Consider the following 17,807-nt stretch of genomic DNA (forward strand, 5'->3'; position numbering starts at 1 on the left):
GGTCACCTGTGCTGTGCTGCAGTCACAGCACACTGCGCACTGTACTAATCTTTTCCAGTGACGCTCATTATTAACCAAGTCTGGGTTTATAATAGTCTTTCTTTCTTTCTTTCTTTCTTTATTTCTTTCTTTCTTTCTTTCTTTCAGTCCCTATCTTAATCTTATTCTTTCTTTCTCTCTCTCTCTCTCTCTCTCTCTCTCTCTCTCTCTCTCTCTCAAAAATGTAGACTGTTTACTTAGTAAGTGTAATAGTCCATGTTTGCTCCATATGTCTATATATTTATATATCAGTACAGTGTGGGACAGGTTTGCTAGTTTAAATCCAGGCCTCTACATACTCTATAACCTACATACTCACGTGTGAATCACACATGTGTCCCTCCTGGCCTCCTCACATGGAAATCTGCATTTGAGTGCACGCAGCCACGCACACACATACAGTGCACACACATACAGTGCACACACATGCACACATACATTTAGGGCAGGTGCCCAGGTCTGCCCCCTGGTGGAGAGATGTAGGCCACCTGCAACTATATCAGTCACTCTGATTCTCTCTGGAGAGACAGAGCCATACCATGCATGAGCGATAGAGTGTGCACACGCACACACATACGCACAGCGCATGCGCGCGCGCGCACACACACACACACACACACACACACACACACACACACACACACACACACACACACACACGCACGCACACACACACCATCAGAGTATCTCTGCTTTAACCCATTAAATAAACGATTATTTTACACATGCAATTACTTTATCTCTGGAGTCAAAACATGCACAAATGTGCATCATTTTGGAATGTATGTATGTGTGCGCGTGCGTGTGCGTGTGTGCGCGTGTGTGCGTGTGTGCGTGCGACCGTGCGTGCGTGCGTGCATGCATGCGTGCGCACGTGTGCGTGTGGGCACGTGTGTGCGCACGTGTACACAGTTAAATGTGTGTGTGAGCCTGTACTTTGCATGCGTTTCAAGCATATTTGCATACGTGTGTGTGTGTGTGTGTGTGCTGTGCATGCCTCAGGCGGAGGATGCTTCTATGGTGAACCGACACAGTTCTCCTGCGTTGCAGCACAAAGCCTCCAACCGGATCTCAGACCCGTCCCTTCCCCCCCGCTCCGAGTCCTTCAGCAGCGGGGGCATCCAGCAGTCCCGGACCCCGCCCATGCACCGCTCCGTTGAACCACAGGTGGGCGCTCTCTGATCCATAACCGCTAGGGGTGTAACGATATAGTAACTGTATCGAAATATCGTCTTTAACTTAAAAAATCGAAGTAGACCGAAATGAAAACAGCTAAAATCGAATCGTATCGTTTTATTTTGTATCGTATCGAATCGGCAGTGCAAAGAATCGATTGTATCGATACTACCTACTTGTGCATTGTATTTAGCATTTTTAAGAAGAAAACATGAAAAGGAGGGGTTTCATTACTTTTCCTTTCCATATAGCTACACTGGTCTATTGATAAATGTGTGTAATCTCTGGGTTCATGTCAAGGTGCAGGTTTGTCAATATACAATGCCCATGTATTTGGCAGATAATCACTGTGTTTACTTATTTATATCCATAATAATACATGTTTCCCTTAAAGACCTGCACTATCCACACCTTTCACACAGATTTAATTTCTTTGCTAAATAGTTACTATATCGATTTTAAATAATTAAATCGAATCGTATCGTATCGCCATGAATGAACCAATATCGTCCATGTATTGTATCGTCAACCATGTATCGTGATATGTATCGAATCGCTATTAAAATGTATCGTTATTCGTTACACCCCTAATAACCACGTTATAACCACAATAACCACAGCGCGAGGCGTTGTGAGCTTGTAGATCTGCTATTTTTGGCTAAAGTTCTCAGAATATGGATGCTAGGGTTCAAGTGGTTAATGTAAAATAAAAAGAGAAAAAAAGTTTCTATCACACAAAGATTTGGAGGACCCCCTGTAGTATCTCTGAGGACCCCCTAGGGGTCCCGGACCCCCTGTTGAAGACCCCTGCTGTAGAGTCTTTAACTACGACCTCCTGAAACACTCGTATGGAAGCTGTCGTCGGAAAAGAAAAAAAAGATATATATGAAAATATATTCAAATAAAACTTTCAAAGGGGGCACGGTGGTGCAGTGGTTAGCACTTCGCCTCACAGTTGGAAGGTCCTGGGTTCGATTCCCGCTGGGGGAAGCTGTGGGCGCTGGGGGCGTGTTCCTCCACCCGCGTCATCAGCACCCACACCCTAGGTGGGGTTGGCGATGGGGCCTCTCTGTGGTGAGTTTGCATGTTCTCCCCGTGTCATAGGCATAGGCCCTCACACAAAAACATGCAGTAGTCCTGGTTTCTATACTACCCCTAGCCAGCCGGGTGCTCCCCAATGTCCCCTGGCGCGGCAGGGAGAGAGCGGAAACCAGGACTACAGGTTAGGTAGTCACCGGGTGAGAAAAATGGGTTGCAAAAATCGTGGGATAAAAATAATAATAATAATAAAAAACTTTCAACAGTCTATCTCGAGAGTCTACTTGAGCCCTAGCGTCCATATACAGTAGTTTGAGGCGATCATTTGATTCAAAAATATCCAGTCAATAAGCTTCCAGTCAACTAACTGTAAACGGTTGAATTGGTTCATCATTACGTGTTACATTTCACAGAACAAGCATGTTTCCACAATGGTTGATTTTCTTTGTTGCTGGCACCTTTGTTAGCCTTCTGATTGGTCCCTGACTGACCAACCAGCAGGCTCTGTCTGCCTTGTCCCGCCCTGGTTCCGCCTTTTTTGTGTGTTTTTGGAGAAATAAAAACATTTAAAAACATTCTGAGTCACTATACTGCCACTGAGCAGCTCCATTTTACTGAAACCAAGTTTGAAATTAGAATTGAACACACAGAATAACAATCCGAAGCAACTGAATTAAAATGGTAGTGGATGGAGTGTCCCACCGAATGTCCCACCAAGACACAGCAACCAATGGGTGTGAAGAGGGGTGGGACAACGGGCGGGACTTGACAAAGGGTAACACTAGTAATGCGAGGAAAACAAAGTAGAATAAAAGATATATAATGATAAATATCATGATATATATATATGATGTGATATTGAAGAATATTATGATATAATGACTGGCCGTGCTATACCATAACCAGATAGAGAGACAGTAGTGCTGATATTATAATACTGATGTCACAGACTGGCATCCAAAGCCATAGACATTGTAGTTGGCCCTCCACGTATTATATTCTGACAACGAGTACTGACAATCAGACGAGCTGATCGACACGTCACTTTGCTTTCAGCTTGTGATACAATATCTTCTAAAACGGCTAGTTCCATTCCTTGATTCTGATTGTCTGGTTCCCTTTAATTGCTGTGGTATATGAGACTATAATCCACACACCTTGAATCAGTATATATCAAACTCAGGTGCATTATTTATTTCCAGTGTTCCAAAGTGCACCAATTATCTGCACCTGTGTTGTTGGCAAAAAAGCTGGGAACTACTTTCTTGCAGACCTTGTAGTGAATTATTATTAGTGAAATATAACCATTTTAATTGGTACATGTCTATGATTTTTCATGTTGCCATATTGTAACCGTTTTAGAAAAGCAATAAGCCACAAGAGGCTTCTGGTTACCTGAATTTTATAACTGCTGAGAGGGTTGGAGACACGAGGCGAAGCCGAGAGTCTCACCACGCCTCTCAGCCGTTATAAAATACCAGGTAACCACATGCCTCTTGTGGCTTATTGCTTTATTAAAATATGATTATAATATAAGAATATGATATAATACAATACCTGAGCTATACGTTACTCAGCAGATGGTAATGGGGAATAATTCCCTTGCTGTATGATGTATCCCTGTGTGTGTGTATGTTTGTGCGTGCGTATGTGTATGCTTACACACGTGTATGCTTCCATGCGTTTCATGCATTAACACGCTCGCCTCGCCACTTAACGTTTCTCACCTTGAATCCCCCCTCCCCCCCTCTCCTTCTTTTTCTCTCCTCCTTCCACTGCTGATTCTGCAACTTCTCCTCCTCCTGCTGCAAACTCCACCACACCACACCACCTCCCCCACCCCCAACACCCTCCATCCCTGACTCCTTAACCTTCTGCACCGTATCAACCCAAAAACCCTTGATCCCCCATCCAATCATCGGATCCCTCCCGCCCTGTGCGCCTCTCTCCCTGGTCTCTGTCGGACGTCGGTGGGGTTTTTCCGACACCAGATGGCTCACCTGGTGCAGGTGAAGAACCACGGCCTGTCGGGGTCTCAGTCGCTCCACAACCCGCACGCCGTCATCTCCTCCTCCTCGGCCTCGGTGTCGCCCTCGCGGCCGCCCATGCCCCGCCAGAACTCGGACCCCACCTCCGACAACAACCCCTCCCCCGCTCCCCCGCCCCTGCCCCTCCCCCTGCCCCTCCCCCTCCCCCGCCTGGTCCCGCCCTCCGCCTCCTGGCTCAGGCAGGATGACGACACGCCCCCCAAGGTCTCTCTCTCTGCATGCTTTGACCTCTTTGTGTGTGTGTGTGTGTGTGTGTGTGTGTGTGTGTGTGTGTGTGTGTGTGTGTGTGTGTGTGAAATTGAATCATGCAACTTAACTCATTTCTAGCCGATCCCGAGTATACTCGTGAAAAATACTCAAGTATTTAGAGTGCCGATCCCGAGTATACTCGTGAAAAGTACTGTATATAGAGTAACGCCGGTTCTCCTACCCAATAGCCTGGCGGAAGGTCCTGGCACGATCGGCCTCGCCGATTCATCATCATCACGGATCCACGTGCACAAAATAGTAATCCCATAACATGGAGGCCGACGGGGAATCTCATCTTTAATGTCCATTTTCTCCAAACAACACTTTTAAAGCCAAGGATGGCATTAGATTCTCGCTACAAAAACATAATAACAAAGGCATCGATTGGCCATTTTAGAAACCACATGGTGTGACGACCGCTCCCGTTGTATGACGTCATGACGTCAACCCGGAAGTATTTACGCAATGGACTTCTGGCCTTCAAAATAAGTCAATGGAGCGTAATGGAACCCTGCGAGCGGCACGCTACACATTTAACCCGTTCATGTCTGGAGCACTAAATTGGTTAAAAACTGTCTGGGTATACACAAAAGCCTGAGTAGGCACAATGACCCCTGAAGTGTTTTAAATTAAAATACCCCTTTAATTGCCAAAAACATCATAATAAATATTAATTGATATGTCCATTTTAAGAAACGGATAATACATGAACTTTTGGTTATTAAAAAAAAAATGAAATTCTGGGGTTGATTGTTTCCCATCTAGGATCCTGCGTTGCACGTTGCTCCCCTGCCTTCTGTCTTTGTCCCGTCTCAGAAAAAAACTCAGAAATGTCTAAAAAGAAGAACGACTTTTCAACCAAAAGCTGTGGAACTAAATGTGTTTGTGGGCGTGTGCTGTACATTCTCCTGTAGGTACCACAGAGAACAACGTCCATCTCTCCTGCCCTGGTCAGGAAAAACTCCCCAGGCAACGGACCTGGTCTGGGCTCTCGCCACGGAGCGCACCTTATACGAGCCAGGTATGTGTGCCCCCCCCCCCCCCCACACACACACACACACACACACACGCACACGCGTACACACACACACACACACACACACACACACACACACACACACACACACACACACACACACACACACACACACAGATCTTTCAATAGGATCTCGTGTACAGTATTCACCCATGACTGAGACCCAGATCTTTCGATCTACCTGCTTGCACAAAAAAATAATTTCATCCTCTGATTTACATCTGTGATTTGACAATAGTTCAGTGTTTATCAAACTTTCAAAATGTCAAGGTCTCCCCATAACTCTGACAGTGTACACATGGAACCAAATCCACAGGAATACACGTTGAGGACCAGTGTTATAGTTGATTCTGATTGTGTGTGTACGTGTGTGTGTGTGCGCGCGTGTGCGTGTGTGTGTGCGTGTGTGTGTGTGCGTGTGTGTGTGTGCGCGCGCGTGTGTGTGTGTGTGTGTTACTATAGCAACCCTGACCTGCGGAGGACCGACGTCTCCATGGACACACCCCTGAAGAGGACAAGCAGCGGCAGCTCGTCTAACTCCAGCACCCCTAGCTCTGAACGAGGTACACACACACACACACACACACACACACACACACACACACACACACACAGGGACGTGCTGGCCATTGGGAAAAGCGGGACAACTCCCGAACGGCCGGTTCATTCCCGGCCGGTCCAGGCCAGCCATTAGGAAAAAATTAAACCGTTTGCACAAAAGTAAAAATTTAACTGTTTGCACAAAAGTAGTGAAAACAGCAGATCTACAAGCACACAACGCCTCGCACCGCGAGGCGTTGTGTGCTTGTAGATCGGCTGTTTTCACTAGTTTAAATCATTTTTCTTTTCAAATCTTTTTATTCAATTTTCAAATGAGCAAAGCCCAGAGGCGGGTAAACAATCTCAAAAAGATGGATACATCACATGTAGCAAAACAGAGTACATTATTATGAGAGTGAATAAAACCCATCCCCTATCCCCCCTCCCCCCACCCTCAATCCCCAGGACGGTTGAACTGTCAAAACGAAGTAAATAAATAATCAAAACAGTAAAGCAGAATAAATAATCAAAGCTTGCTGCGCACTGGGTTGGTCAAACAGGTAAGCGCCACACTACACCGTTTGAGTATTATGGTAGAACATCATAAAAGGGCTCCAGGTTTTATAAAATTTCTTTTCAGAGCCGGCAATTGAGAACCTCAACATTTCCAATTCCAGACAGGACATTATAGCGCGAAGCCACAGGTCGAGCACAGGCGGGGCAGCATCCTTCCACTTAAGCAGAATGGCGCGCCTAGCGATCAATAAAGCAAAGTCGACCATACGACTTTCCGTCCGTGTTAGAGGAAGGCCCTCGCTTCCAACTGTACCAAACATAGCTAATAAGGGGTCTGGGTCTATGTCACGATGTAAAATGTTGGATAGCGTGCTGAATACACCCTCCCAGAACGGCTGTAGCCGTGGGCACGTCCAGTATTGATGTATAAGAGTGGCCTCATTGTTACATTTATCACAGCTAGAACTTACGTCGGGATATATGCTTGCAAGTCTGGCTTTAGAAATGTGGGCCCTATGAACTATCTTGAACTGTATTAAACAGTGACGGGCACAGAGGGAAGATTTGTGTATAGAAGAAAAAATTGAGTCCCACTTTTCCTCTGATAATGTGAGCCCTAGATCCCGCTCCCAGTCAGCTCTTATCCTATCCAACGGCGCGGATCTCAGATTAGAGATGGTGTCATATAGGATTGATATAGCGCCTTTTGTTGTCGGATCAAAAGATAAAAAGGTATCTATGGGGTTAGTATTAGGTTTGTCAGGGAAATCGGGTATTATAGATCTCACGTAATGCCTGACTTGGAAGAACCTAAATTGATCTGATCTAGGCAGGCCATATTTCCTCATTAGTTGTTCGAAAGAGGCGAAGACCCCGTCTAAGAACAAATTCTTGAGACTTTTGATGCCTTTCCCGCGCCAATTTCGAAAGGTTATGTCACTTAATGAGGGAGCGAAAAAGTGGTTGGAGGCTACCGGGGTTAGCAGAGACAAATCTCCATAGTTATAGGTTCTCCTGAACTGGGTCCACACTCTCAGTGTGTGACGTACAACCGGATTGACAATTTGTTCGGGCAAAGGCCGGCCTAATGGTGCACCTAGAAGGGCTGGGAGCGATAGACCCTCACAGGACTCTAGCTCTAAGGAGGTCCACTCCGGACGGTCATGACAAAAACAGTAGTGATTCCAAAAGGCTAAACAGCGGATATTTGCAGCCCAATAGTAGTGACGAAAGTCAGGAAGCCCCATGCCCCCGTCCGCTTTTGCCCTTTTTAGTAAAGCTCTGCTTACACGCGGTTTCTTGCTCTGCCAAATGTGCGATGAAATAATTGAGTCCAGAGATGTAAAAAATGACTTTGGAATGAACACCGGTACACACTGGAAGAGATACGTAAATTTAGGAAGAATGTTCATCTTGATTGAGTTAATTCGACCGGCCAGAGACATTGTAAGGGGTGACCACTGCTGTAATGACGTTTTAACTTGGCTTACAAGTGAGACGAAGTTCTGCTGAAAAAGGTCTTTAAACTTACGTGTGATTGTTGCTCCTAGATAGGTGAATTGATTCCTCTCCACTTTGAAGGGAATATGAGTGTAATCTAGGCTGGATGCCGCCTCGTTTGATGGGAATATTATACTTTTAGTTAGATTAACTTTATAGCCTGACACGAGACCAAATTGATCTAATAGGGACAGAACTGCCGGAAGGGATGTCAGCGGGTCGGAAATATATAACAAAAGGTCATCCGCATATAGGGACACTTTGTATTCTCTGTCCCCTCTCCGGACACCCCTAATCTCATCATTACCACGCAAGGCAATCGCAAGTGGCTCAATTGCTAAATCAAATAGGAACGGACTCAGCGGGCATCCCTGTCGGGTCCCACGACCCAAATCAAAGGTTCGGGAGAATATGCCATTAGTCTGTACAGCTGCGGTGGGGGAGGCATATAGTAACTTGATCCAGGCAATAAGCGTCGGTCCGAATCCGAACTTTTCTAAGACCGCAAACAGGTACTTAAATTCGACGCGATCAAACGCCTTCTCGGCATCCAGCGACGCGACACACTCCGGCCCCTCCCCCGAGGGAGAGTGCAATATATTGAGAAGGCGTCTCACATTAAAGAAAGAGTAACGATCTTTAATGAAACCAGTCTGGTCTGGTGATATTATTTGCGGGAGAAGTTTTTCTAATCTGTGTGATAGCACCTTCGCTAGGACCTTAGCGTCTATGTTTAACAGTGAGATTGGTCTGTATGACGCACACTCTACAGGGTCTTTCCCTTTTTTAGCTATTAGCGTTATACACGCCTCGCTCAGAGAGGGGGGGAGCGCGCCCCGTTCAAGGGACTCAGCGAAAACGGCCGCCAGCTGTGGGGACAAGAGCGAGGAGAACTTCTTAAAAAATTCAGCCGGGAGTCCATCTGGCCCTGGCGACTTCCCAGACTGCATTGACGCTATAGCTCGGGCTACTTCAGCTGATGTTATGGGCGTTTCTAAGTTTTCCATTTGATCCTGGGAAATAGTTGGGATGTCTAATGGATCAAGGAATGCGGACACCGCTAAGTCATCTCCACTGCTCTGGGAGGTGTATAGTGTAGAGTAGAAGTTCTTAAAGGCGTCATTTATCAGATTCGAGTCTGAGGTTATTTCTCCGTTAGCGGTCCGGATGTTTGTTATAATTTGCTTAGCCCTCCTCGCTTTTAACTGATTAGCCAGTAGCTTACCCGTCTTTTCGCCCTGCTCGTAAAATGTACTTTTAGTTTTTAGCAGTAGATTTTGTGCTTGGTGGGTAGTGAGAATATCAAACCTGGATTTGAGTTCAACTCGTCTATTGTAAAGTTCTGGAGTTTGCTGGAGTACGTACTGTCTGTCAACGTCTGCGATATCGGCGATGAGCTTGGAGCGTTCCCTTTCAGATTGCGCCTTTTTCCTAGCAGAGAATGATATGATTTGTCCTCTCAAGTATGCTTTAAGCGCGTCCCACACCATGAGTCCAGACGTCTGTGGATTAATATTTGTTTCAAAATAAAATTTAATTTCCTGTTCAATGTATTTCACAAAGTCTTCATCTGAAAGCAGGGTGGAATTGAAACGCCAACGTCTGACTGGGCGTGGTACCCCAGGGAGCGATAATGACATCACAAGAGGAGCGTGGTCAGAAATAACAATACTGTGATATTTGCAAGAATGGACTTGGGGCATCAATCTCCTGTCCATTAAAAAATAGTAAATTCTGGAGTACATATGATGTACATGACTAAAAAAGGAATACTCCCTCCCTGTGGGGTTGAGATCTCTCCAGACATCTGAAATACCGCATTCTGTGAGAAAAGATTTAATGTATGTGATAGATCTATTCACTGTTCCAGGTCTAATGGTAGAACGGTCTAGGACCTGGTCCAAACACCGATTAAGGTCTGTTCCTAGGATTAAGTAATGTGTGACTAAATCGGAGAGTTGAGAGAACAATCTAACAAAAAATCCTACGTCTTCCACATTGGGAGCGTAAACGTTGGCCAGTACCACGTTCATATGAAATAGCTTGCCCGTGACGATGATATATCTACCATTTTTATCAGCAGTAGTTTTGGTTGAAACGAATGGCACACCACTTGATACAAGGATGGATACTCCCCTCGCCTTGGCCTCGAAAGTAGAGTGGAAATGCTGCCCCGCCCAGCCCGCCAAAAGTCTGGAACTATCAGATGAACGTATGTGAGTCTCCTGTAGAAATATAACATCTGCATTAAATTGCTTAAGATGGGTAAATACTCTTTTCCTTTTGACCGGATGGTTCAGCCCTTTGACATTCCAAGTCACCACATTAAGATGTCTAGCCATTCTGTATGGAAAGAAAGAGCGAGAAAAAATAGGTGACCATGTACAGGTACCGCGTGGCGCGCCCGTCCAACCACCATAAACGCAACAGCAACATCAGGTATCCTGCAAAACTATCTGTAGTAAAAAACAACCGTCCCTTCCCAACCCACATTCCCCAAGGCCTTCCCAGAAAACGAAACATGAAATCAAAAATTGAAATAAATAATTGAAAAGGCCACAACCTAGATAGCAACCGTGAAAAACGGTCGCAAGCTCTTCTACACTTGTGTAACCTAACTAGAGTTCCCCACCCCATTAACCTATTAGTCAACATTCATTTCACTCTGAAAGAGAGTGCAAACAAGTTACTGCCCAAAAGTAACCATACATTGCCCTCTGGTGGTTATGTAAATACAAATACAAATAAAATAAATACAAATAAAATATAATAGATTACCAAAGTAAGCCCTAAAAAACAGTCCATCCGCCCAAATTATAATCAATCTCCCGACTTCATACCACTTGGATAAATGAGAATGGTATTTTAACAGTGCTAATAAAGAAAGGGGAGAGAAGAAAGAAAATAATAAGTAAATAAATGCGGGGACTATAACAACTAGGCCTATTTAGAAAGCGATAAAGCCCTATAAACCACTTTGATGCAAATAACCAAACACTTGTGACAGATAAGTGGAAAGATAAGTGGAAATAAGGCTGTCACCAAGACAAGGCACTAATATAATAATACAAAATAATAATAATAATAAAAAAAAAGGGATATCAGTGTATATAACATAAGAAATATGCACATACATAGGCCTATGTAGGTGAAATAGTAATTAAAAGCACACCCGGGAGGCCATATGCAGCACAGCACACACAGTGTTAATGCATACTGCCCCACATACAGCCCCCCGTATGCGACCATGCATTCAAACCACAAATAGTAATTAGGAAAAAGACAGAAAAAAAAAAAAAAATGTGTCTGCATATATACATATTTACCTACAAACAGTTATGCATGATCAGGAAACCATATCTAACACAGCACACATAATGCATACTGCGCCGTATACAGCTCCCTGTACATGCCCAAAAGGTAGCAGTGCAAACTTAGATAAATGTCAATCATATTAATTAAGTCTGTTTTCGTCTTAAACAGTAGACTACAATACTTCAAACCGTGGACATACCTAATCATCGACAAAAAAAAAATCCCGTTAAAGAGCCCCCCCCCCTCCCCTCCATCAAGAAATTAACATTTTTAGAAGACAAAAAGTTAGATAGATAAATAAATAAATAACCCCCCCCCCCCCCCAAACAGCGGATCCACGAGCACGCAGAGCCAACGCGCCACGAGATCGTACATCCGCCAACATTGAAATTATAGAAAAAGAACGAGTCAATGTAACAGGGAGAGAGAGAGCGAAAAAGAGAGAGAGAGAGAGAGAGAGAGAGAGAGAGAGAGAGAGAGAGAGAGAGAGAGACATAAAGAGAGGGCGAGAGAGCGAACGGGCTCTGAAATCACGGGGCCTTCACAGTTTAGATCAAATTATTTATATCTGTTTCGCCATAAACAGTAGAATACATTACTCAAAACAAAAGGTCAAAGCCCAGTCTCGCCCTCCTACCCGAGAAAGTACAGCTAACAACCCACAGGACGAGTCAATGAGCCAATGAGAGGGAGAGTGAGAGAAAAAAGAAGAAAAAAAGGAGAGAGAGAGAGAGAGAAGCAGAGATAGATAAAGAGACATAGAGGAAGGACAAGAGAGAGAGCAGGCTCCGAAACGCGGCATGGATCACATCAGACAAAGCTTAGCAGAGACCTTCTAGACCTATATATTAAGCAGCACAAAACTCAATAAGAGCAAAGGAAAAGAGTGCAATAATAACAAGAACAATGTCCATTATATTCAAACAAGAAGACCGTGAATTATGCTTAACTTTAGCAGCCCTAAATCCTCTCTCCTCACAAATTAAAACGAGAAACACCCATCTGCTTACAGATCTTATTCAAAGACACAATATATCTTATCCTTCAATAAAAATAAAATAGGCATTATAAAACGAGACACATGGAAACACGATGTCAAGTCAAACAGTGAACAACTCACCCTTTGGGAGAGGAGGAGAGAGTAAAGAAAGAAAGGGCTGCGTAAAAGTCCACTCCAAACTGTCCAAACCAGCTTTAATACCAACAGTCCATTTAAGGCAAAAGGATATCACATCAGCAGGGGAAAAAAATGTTTGAAAGCACCCGATGTCCCGATCACAAAAGCAAAAGGGTCCCTGCTAAAAAGTTAGTCCTCTGTGACTGTCGTCTCATCCTGCGTAGCTGGAGTCTCGTTCGCTGCGTCTGGGGTCTTGAACTTATCCTTGCAAAAGGCTAGAGCTTCCTTAGGTGAGTTGAAAGTAGAGGTCGCCTCACCCACGGTTATCCAAAACTTGCTCGGATGCCATATTCCGTATTTTACTCCTTTCGCAGTGATGGAACGTAGGAATTCCTTTACTGGCCCGAAAGCTGCCCTTCTCTTTGATGTTTCAGCAGACCAATCCGGGAAAATATACACCTTTTTGCCGTTGTATGTCAGTTGACCTGCTTTCCTGGAGAGCTGGAGTATGCGTTCCTTTACCCGGAAAAAATGGATCCTTGCCAGGAAAGCCCTCGGTTTATCAGAACGTGGATTGCCGGTCCGATGCGCACGGTCCACCTCCGGGGGGGAGTCGGGAAACTCGTCGGGGAATGTTTTCTGCAAAAAGGACTGGATAAAGGCCACTGGGTCAGCTTTCTCCAGCCCAGGAGAGATCCCAATCACTCTTATGTTATTCCTACGACTCCGGTCTTCTGCTATGATGAGCTTCTCCTCCAGACTAGCACATCTTCTCTCCAATTCAGTGACACACATCTGCAAACTGTCCATGGAGGAACCAAAGTTCTCTATGGCTTCCCCTTGTTCAGCCACGGTCGTGTTCAGCTTGGCGACTGCAGGACGCAGCTCCTTTCCGATGTCATCAACCTTCTTCATTAATTTCTTCTCCAAGTCGAGCATCATGGGTTGAATAAAACCATCCAGAAACTCTTTCAGTGATTCCTGGAGGACCTCACGTAGCACGCTCTTTGTAACCGGAGCGTCAGCGTTGTCCTGCATTGCGCCGGCCATGTTGTCAGCGTTTGCGGTCGGAGACCTAGTACTCCTCGACCTCGTGTTAATCGTATTCGGCATGAAACACGAAATAACTGCAAAAACAGACGTTCACCAGTGTTTTGGGCGTTTAAAGTCTCAAAAGAGGAGGTTTCCAAGATGGCGGAGGGGATAGCAGCTTGAGTTACTTGCTCCCTGACAGGCAGTATACAAACCCCATAAATAAGTTGTGAACACGAAAGTAATTTAACAGAAAGACGTGGGGAGATAAGAGGATAATTCTAGAAGCACAGAAACGCACATAGGACGGCTGTAAATAAAGATAAAACAGTGTCGAGGCGACGGAGTGGAAATGGCTGCGACGGCGGAGCAGATGGACGCCGTGATCAAGGGATTAGACGCCATAAGAAAAGACATGGGCGATTTTCGACAAGAAATTAAGAGAGAGCTGGCGGCGATGAAGGCGGAATTTAAGAAGGAGCTCGACGACCAGATTCAGAGAGTGGGTGGAGAAATAAAGGCGCAGGGTGTGCTGATCAACGAGGCCCAGAACCGAGTCTCGGAAATCGAGGACTGGAGAACGGAGATGAGCGAGGTGGTGGTGGCGCAGGAGGAGCGGGTGAAGGCGCTGCAGGATAAAGTTCTGGACTTAACAGCAAGATCAATGCGTAACAATATACGTGTTTTTAATGTGCCAGAGGCCGCAACAGACGGCAAGCCTGTAACTAAATTCCTGGAGGAGCTGATATGGGCGTCGCTAGACCTGCCTGACGGGACAGAGCTAAACATAATGAGGGCACACCGATCACTCGCTCCAAAACCGAAAGATTCCACGGCGCCACCTCGCTCGATTGTAGCCAACTTTTTGCAGTTCGACATAAAGGAGATGGTGCTACGAAAGGCATGGGACACGGAGGTAAAGGTGGACGGCAGACGGATAGGCTTCGACCATGACTACCCACCAGAAGTAGTTAAGTTAAGAAAGGATTACATTCCGCTTAAGAAAATCCTAAAACAGGAAGGAATAAGTTTCTCGTCGCCGTTCACTAAGCTCAGAGTCCAGTGGCCAGGAGGAACGAAAACATACATGAATGCAGAAGAGGCAGCCAGAGAGATACACGCCAAAGGTCTCAAATATAAGGAGAGAGTACCGGACCGGGCAAGGAGCTCAGACTCGCCAACGAGGGACGAGGCGGCGGCGACGTCGGAACCGGGAGGAGAGAAGGCGGCGGAGACGGCGGGAGACGGTGAGAAGGACCGTCAGAAGGGGCTGGTCGAGGCTTGGTCCCAACTGATGAAGAGGACGGGACAGAGGAGAGGAGCTTCAAGGACGGCGAAGAAGTCACAGAAATGAAACAAACAAACAGTATGGGAGAAAGAAAAGGTAACGTGATGGGACACGGGTGGGGGAAGGGGAAAACCAGAGAGACTTATGGCAAAAATGGTTAAAGGGAGCCCCCTTGTGGTTAAGAATATTTTCTTTACCTGTATGACTAGATAGTAAGGATAAGCGCAGGACAATATAGAGTGTTGTGAAGTGCTGTAAGGAATTAACAAATCGATTCTACTGACTAGGGGAGAAGGTAGTTAGTTAGCTTGCTTTTCTTTTGTTTATGGCTAGGGACTGTACACCAAGTGTTGGTAATGTCAGACCTAGAGAAGGGGCCTTATGCAGCATAGGGACTATCTCTTCACCTCGGGTAGAGGGGGCAGGGGGGTTAGTGAAACCTCCCCGTTTATGGAAGTTATTTTGGTGTGGATCTTTGCAGTGTAATTGGTTTCTTGTTTTTGTTTTGTGTTTTGTTTTTCTTTTGTTTGGTGAAACGACAGCAAGATGTAAATGTCATGGTATATATAGGTCGGGATACGATGATAATCAAGTGAATGAGTGATGGCTAATGTAATGGGTATAATGTCGTTGAATGTAAATGGTTTAGGTAATGTTGTTAAGAGAAAGAGGGTAATGATGAAACTGAAAAAAGAAAAAAATCAGGTTTATTTTTTACAGGAGACGCATATGACAAAAGAAGAACATATAAAGTTAAAACGATTTGGGTATAGAAATGCATATTCCAGCTCATTTAAAGGTGGTCGGAGGAGAGGTGTGATAATTTTGATTTCAAACGCAGTGACGTTTGATTTTGAGAAGGAAATTAAAGATAAAGAGGGGAGATACATTATTGTAGTGGGTAAACTAGACAATGAACCGGTAACGTTAGTAAATGTGTATGCACCTCCAGAAAGTGACAAAGACTTCTATAGGGATTTATTTAATACTGTAGCAACGGTAATAACAGGTGTATTAATAATGGGCGGAGATACAAATATAGCATTGAGTGAGAAGAAAGATACCACGAGTTTAAATAGGAGTAAAAAACACATAGCTAAATTTATGAATACAACATTACAGGAAATGGGTTTAGTGGACACTTGGAGGACTATGCACCCAACTGAGATTAGCTTCACACACCATTCAGCGGCGCACAAGACCCATTCTAGGATAGATCAGTTCTTTGTGAGGAAGGAAGATGTACATAGAGTCAGGCAGTGTAGAATAGGAGCAGCAGACGTTTCGGATCATAATCCAATATTCTTGAGAATAAGCATAAACAATAGGAAAAGACAAACATTGTGGCGGCTTAATGTGGGTATATTAAACAATGAACAGAGAAAAGAAGAAATCAGGAACGAGATTAAGACTTATGTAAAGGAGAATGACAATGGAGAAGTAGATCCAAGTATGGTGTGGGATGCAATGAAGACGGTGATAAGGGGAAAGTTAATAGCACGTATGGCACAGATGAAAAAAGCTAAGCTGGTAGCGTATAAGACATATGAAGAGAAATTGAGAAAATTGGAACAGGAATGCCAGGTCACAAATAGAGAAGAAACGTTCAAGCAAATTAAAGATTTGAGATCAAAAATACAGGGAGTTCAATTAGACGAGATCGAGAGAAATAATAGGTATGTGAAGCAGAATTATTATGAAGCGGGTACGAAAGCGACCAAGTTACTAGCAAGACGTATACGAAAACAACAGGACATGAGTAATATTTGTAGGATCAAAGATCCGGTGACGAATGAAGTTAAAACAGCTCCGGAAGAAATAGAAAGTATATTCAAAAAATATTACGAGGACCTATATACGCAACCAGAAATGCCAAGGGAGGAGGAAATGAGGGAATATCTGGAACAGTTAGATTTGCCATCTATTGGACGGGTACAAAATGCCAAAATCACAGCAGTGATTACGGCGGAGGAAGTGATGGATGCAATTAGGTCCTTCAAAAATGGCAAGGCACCTGGGAGCGACGGATTCTCGATTGAACTCTACAAGACATACAAGGAAGAGCTGGTGCCGCTATTGGTAACATCTTTTAATTGGACACTGAAGGAACATAAGATGCCTCCATCATGGTCCGAAGCGATAATCACAGTAATCCACAAACAAGGGAGAAATAAGGAACTATGTGGGAGTTATAGACCCATCTCCATGTTAAATGTAGACTATAAAATTTATACGAAAATTATAGCTAGCAGATTGGCAAGAATAACCGATGAACTGATCGGAGAAGAACAATCAGGCTTCATAGTCGGACGCCAGACTCATGACAATATAAGAAGGGCAATTCACATTGTGGAACAGGCACAGAGGACGAAAACTAGCACCCTTGTGGTCGCAAATGACGCGGAGGCTGCTTATGATCGTGTCTCGTGGAGGTTTCTATACGCAGTGCTGGGGAGATTTGGTTTCAATGAGGAATCGGTACATTGTATAAGATCAATATATCAACAACCTACAGCTAGAGTTAAAGTAAATGGAAGTCTATCTGACAGATTTGAGTTACAAAGGTCGACAAGACAGGGCTGCTCGCTTTCACCGACGTTGTTCACTTATTTCATCGAACCTTTAGCCCAAGCAGTGAGGCAACATGAGGAGGTACATGGGGTAATGGTAGGGGGAGAGGAGCATAAGATAGGATTATTCGCGGACGATGTCATAACATTCCTCGAGCGACCAGACGAGTCTCTCCCTGTCTTGGATAAAATAATAAGGGAATTCGGGCGTTTATCTGGTTATAAGATAAATATAGCAAAAACACAGGTGTTGACCTTGAATTATAAGCCTAAAAGAGAGATACAAGAGTCATTTAACTTCAATTGGAAACAGAAAAGTATTAAGTATTTAGGAGTGAATATA

At 44.6% G+C, this 17,807-nt stretch overlaps 1 protein-coding gene across 1 annotated transcript in view; it reads left to right on the forward strand.

The window, feature by feature from the left end:
* Nucleotides 1-17,807, forward strand: part of LOC308306673 (TRAF2 and NCK-interacting protein kinase-like) — a gene marked incomplete at its 5' end in the record, with an annotated part of 119,515 nt that overhangs the window by 68,979 nt on the left and 32,729 nt on the right. The window contains 4 exons of the mRNA XM_080751714.1: nucleotides 1,042-1,206; nucleotides 4,245-4,505; nucleotides 5,465-5,571; nucleotides 6,049-6,149. Of these exons, the coding sequence (XP_080607840.1) occupies nucleotides 1,042-1,206; nucleotides 4,245-4,505; nucleotides 5,465-5,571; nucleotides 6,049-6,149 (634 nt within the window). The remainder of the gene's footprint in view (nucleotides 1-1,041; nucleotides 1,207-4,244; nucleotides 4,506-5,464; nucleotides 5,572-6,048; nucleotides 6,150-17,807) is intronic.

The sequence above is a fragment of the Nannobrachium achirus genome, assembly GCF_963921795.1.
Source record: "Nannobrachium achirus genome assembly, chromosome: 21".
NCBI classification, from domain to species: domain Eukaryota; kingdom Metazoa; phylum Chordata; class Actinopteri; order Myctophiformes; family Myctophidae; genus Nannobrachium; species Nannobrachium achirus.